The sequence below is a fragment of the Manacus vitellinus genome, unplaced genomic scaffold (assembly GCF_001715985.3).
Source record: "Manacus vitellinus isolate BGI_N305 unplaced genomic scaffold, ASM171598v3 scaffold_64_pilon, whole genome shotgun sequence".
Taxonomy (NCBI): Eukaryota; Metazoa; Chordata; class Aves; order Passeriformes; family Pipridae; genus Manacus; species Manacus vitellinus.
This window is the reverse complement of record NW_021940718.1, coordinates 1200744-1203939: the sequence shown is the minus strand read 5'-3', so window position 1 is coordinate 1203939 and position 3196 is coordinate 1200744. Positions and strand designations below refer to the sequence as shown.

Sequence of the window (3196 nt, the reverse complement as noted above, 5' to 3'; positions counted from 1 at the left end):
TGTTTGTACTTTGTTATCAGCAAACCCTGTCTCAACCAGGTTCTTTATTTTTTAACCTAAAAGGAAATAAGACTTTTAAACTCTTTTCTGTGACAGCACTGATGGGATTGTGGAGAGGACAGAGAGCCACCAGGCCCTGAGCTCGGTGCCAGAGGGACTTTTGTGATATTTTAGGGCTGCTGGAGCTCATCCTGCAGCTGGAGGGGGGTCAGTGGCCCCAGGGCCATGCAGGGAGCATGAGGCTCTTCCCCCCAGTGACTGTTTGGACCTTTCCCTCTGCAGCAATGGCAGATGAACATTGGGATCAGTGAAGACAACGGGCTCTTCTCCTGCTCCATCTGGAGGTGTGTTCTGTGTAACCTCAGCCAAAGCAGCAGCCAGGCAGGGGGGATGTGGGACAGGGATTCTGCTTCCCAGGTGGATTTGCCTCGCAGCAGGGAGGGTTTTCCTCTCCCAAGGGGTGCTGTGGCTCTGCTGGGCTCTTCACCCAGCGTTGGTTTATGAACATTCTGTGTCCCCCTCTCCCACCCTCAGCGCTGGATGGAGCTGCAGGAGATCCAGAGGTGGCTGTGGAGGGAGGGAGGGAACTGGGAATCCTTCACTCCTCTGCACCTCCACCCTCTCTGTGGATGACAAAGGCTCTGCTTTCTCGTTTCAGGCCCCAGGGGAAGTCTTATCTCTTCTTTACCCAGTTTAAAGCTGAAGTGAAAGGAGCCAAGATAGAGTATGCCATGGCTTATGTAAGTCCCAGCTGATCCCTGGGAAGCAGGAGTGTGGGAGGCTGCTATAAAACATGAATTAGGCACGGAAAACATTTATTAGACATCTGTGCAGTGAAATGTGCTCCAGCACATCCCGAATTAGAGACTGGTGGCAGGCAGGAGAGGGGCTGCAGGTGGGCTCCTCTGCACCACTGTGTTTCTGCCCCCTCAAATCCGTGGGTTTGCTGGGAAGGGGGGGGCTCCAAAAGGCACAGCACGGCGGGAATCTTGGATCACCCCAACAAATCACGTGTGACAAAGTAAATAAAACCTCTCTGGGTGGTTTTGTCTGGCTCCTTCTTCCATTTCCCAGCCTTTAGGGGTGAGGTTTTCCATCACCCCAAGGACACCAGTCTGTGCTTTAATAGGAAATGGAAAAACAGGCAGAGATTTTCCTGCAGATTTCCTTCGTGGACGCAATTCTTTCGCTCCACACGGCTCACAAATCCGTTCTTCTTTTTATTTATTATTATTTTTTTCCCCCCAAAATGCGCTGCTGTTTGTTCGCTTCGAAGGCTGTAACTCCTTGGATTGCCTCAACCCTCTCACACCTTCTTCCTTCCTGTTTCAGTCTCAAGCTGCTGTGGGTGCCCAGAACGACATCCCCTTAAAACAGGAAGAGTTTGAGGTCACCGAAACAACAGGTCTGTGGCCGAGGGAACCGTGTGAGGAAGGGGGGGCTGTGGGAGGCAGTTTAAGCTTCAATCCTCTACACTGACAGGTGGCAATGTGTGGAAGGACAGTGCCAGGGGTGCAGTGCTCTGGAGAACTGGCAGCAGGGGTTTGGGGCTCCCATTCCAGCTCAGGGAGGTGGAGGAAGGAGGGTTTATCCCACCAGCCTGTCACGTGCAGGAGGAGGAAGTTCAGTGCCCAGGCTCGCTGCCTTCCCCACCCTGGAAGGGACCCAGCAGGGCTGTTTTGTTCATGCCTCTGAGCTTTTTTTGGGCTGTTTTGTTCGTGCTTTCCCATCTGTTGATCCTGTGCTTGTTCCCTCTCTCTCTCTCCCTCTCTCTCCAGTGTCTCACAGGGAAGGCAAGTTCCGTTTTGAACTGTCCAAGCTCATGATTGTGGCAAAAACACCCCGTGACGAGCTGTGACCCCCGAGGCCAGCCCTGGGCAGGGTGTTTTGGCCAGAAGGACGTGGCAGGAAATGAAGATTCCTGGTTTAAATGAGGGGTTTTTTTTTGGTTTTCTTTTTGGGGTTGGCCAGACTTTTCTGTTTTTCAATACTGAAACGTGCTGGGGTCCGACACGAGTGGGGCTTGGAGGTGTGAGAGGGCACATTTAATTCTGCCTTGTGTCAGAGTAACAACGTGCTTTTGCAGCTGGAAACCTCCCTGGAGATTCCTGATCCACAGGCAGCCATTCTGGGCCCTCCTCCTGCTTGGCTGATCTGCTGAATGTGGCACAGGGGGCTCCTTATCTCCCTTGCTGGGAAGAGCAGTGCAGGAAGATAAGTGAGTGGCTGGATTTAAGCAGGGCTTGCTGAAGGGAAGTTGTTAACTCTGTAGCCTCTGGAGGGGAGATGGGATTTCTCCCTCCACCAGCGTGGCAGGAGGAAATAATTCATTTAGGGAGGAGGAGAGGATGGAGTTGGCCAAAGCTCTCTTGAGACTCTTTATGGAGAGATCATCCCTGGGGTGGATGCCCTGGACCTGCCAGAGCTGGGTTGGGATGGCTTGGAGGAGGGGGGAAGGCAGAGCAGCTTATTCTGACACAACCAGGAATCAATCCAAGCAGCATTTCCACGTCTCAGCACAACCACAGGACTGTTTTATACCTACAAGTGATTTTTTTTTTTCTTATCTAGAGTAATAACAGGGAATGTGCAATTCCTTTCCTGTGTAAATCCAGCACAAATAAAGCAATGAAGCAGCGTGCTCTGGCCTGAGGTTGCTCTGCTCTCTCACTCCTGCCCTTCCCAGCTGGATGGACCTTCAGGGTTTGCTCAGCCAGGAGGAGCCCATGGGAATTTTGGGGGGCTGCAGAGGGTTTGGGGGGGTTCTGCCCAGCCAAAGAGAGCCCCAGCATGTGACAACAAGGCTGCAGTTGTCAGTTTGCACTGTCACCTTTGATCCCTTTTGATGGTTGTGGTCACTGGTAGGTGCTTTGCCCATTTTTGGGGCAGTTCCCTGTTTTTTTGTCAGTCTGGGTGTGCTTTGCACTGGGAGTTTTACAAGCTCTGCTCTCCAGGCTGTTCTGAAATGCATTTTTCTCCTCTGTGTGTCACTTTATGGACCTGTGGGTGACCTGCAGGGCCCAGGAGTGTCCCCACTGTGCTCCCACCTGTGCTCTGAGCTGCATTTTGCAGGTCTCTGACCCTTCTGCTGTTTAAACCAGTCACTTGGAGGGAACCAGAGCAAAGGGACTCATTTCCCAGGGTTGGGATGGGAAACCCAGGCTGTGAGATGGTTCTTCTGGCAGAGAATCTGCTC

At 52.4% G+C, this 3196-nt stretch overlaps 1 protein-coding gene across 1 annotated transcript; it reads left to right on the top strand.

The window, feature by feature from the left end:
* Nucleotides 1–284: 284 nt before the first annotated feature.
* Nucleotides 285–2648, top strand: MYDGF (myeloid derived growth factor). Its single transcript, XM_018083503.2, has 4 exons — nt 285–344; nt 659–740; nt 1333–1405; nt 1779–2648. Exons 1-4 carry the CDS (start codon nt 292–294, stop codon nt 1856–1858), a joined length of 288 nt encoding a protein of 95 aa, XP_017938992.1. The 5' UTR covers nt 285–291; the 3' UTR covers nt 1859–2648.
* Nucleotides 2649–3196: the final 548 nt, after the last annotated feature.

Coding starts and splice junctions, on each gene's coding strand:
- MYDGF (XM_018083503.2), top strand. CDS start 292: ATGAACATTGGGATCAGTGAAGACAACGGGCTCTTCTCCTGCTCCATC. Junction 741..1,332: donor TAGAGTATGCCATGGCTTAT/GTAAGTCCCAGC, acceptor TTCCTGTTTCAG/TCTCAAGCTGCTGTGGGTGC. Junction 1,406..1,778: donor TGAGGTCACCGAAACAACAG/GTCTGTGGCCGA, acceptor CTCTCTCTCCAG/TGTCTCACAGGGAAGGCAAG.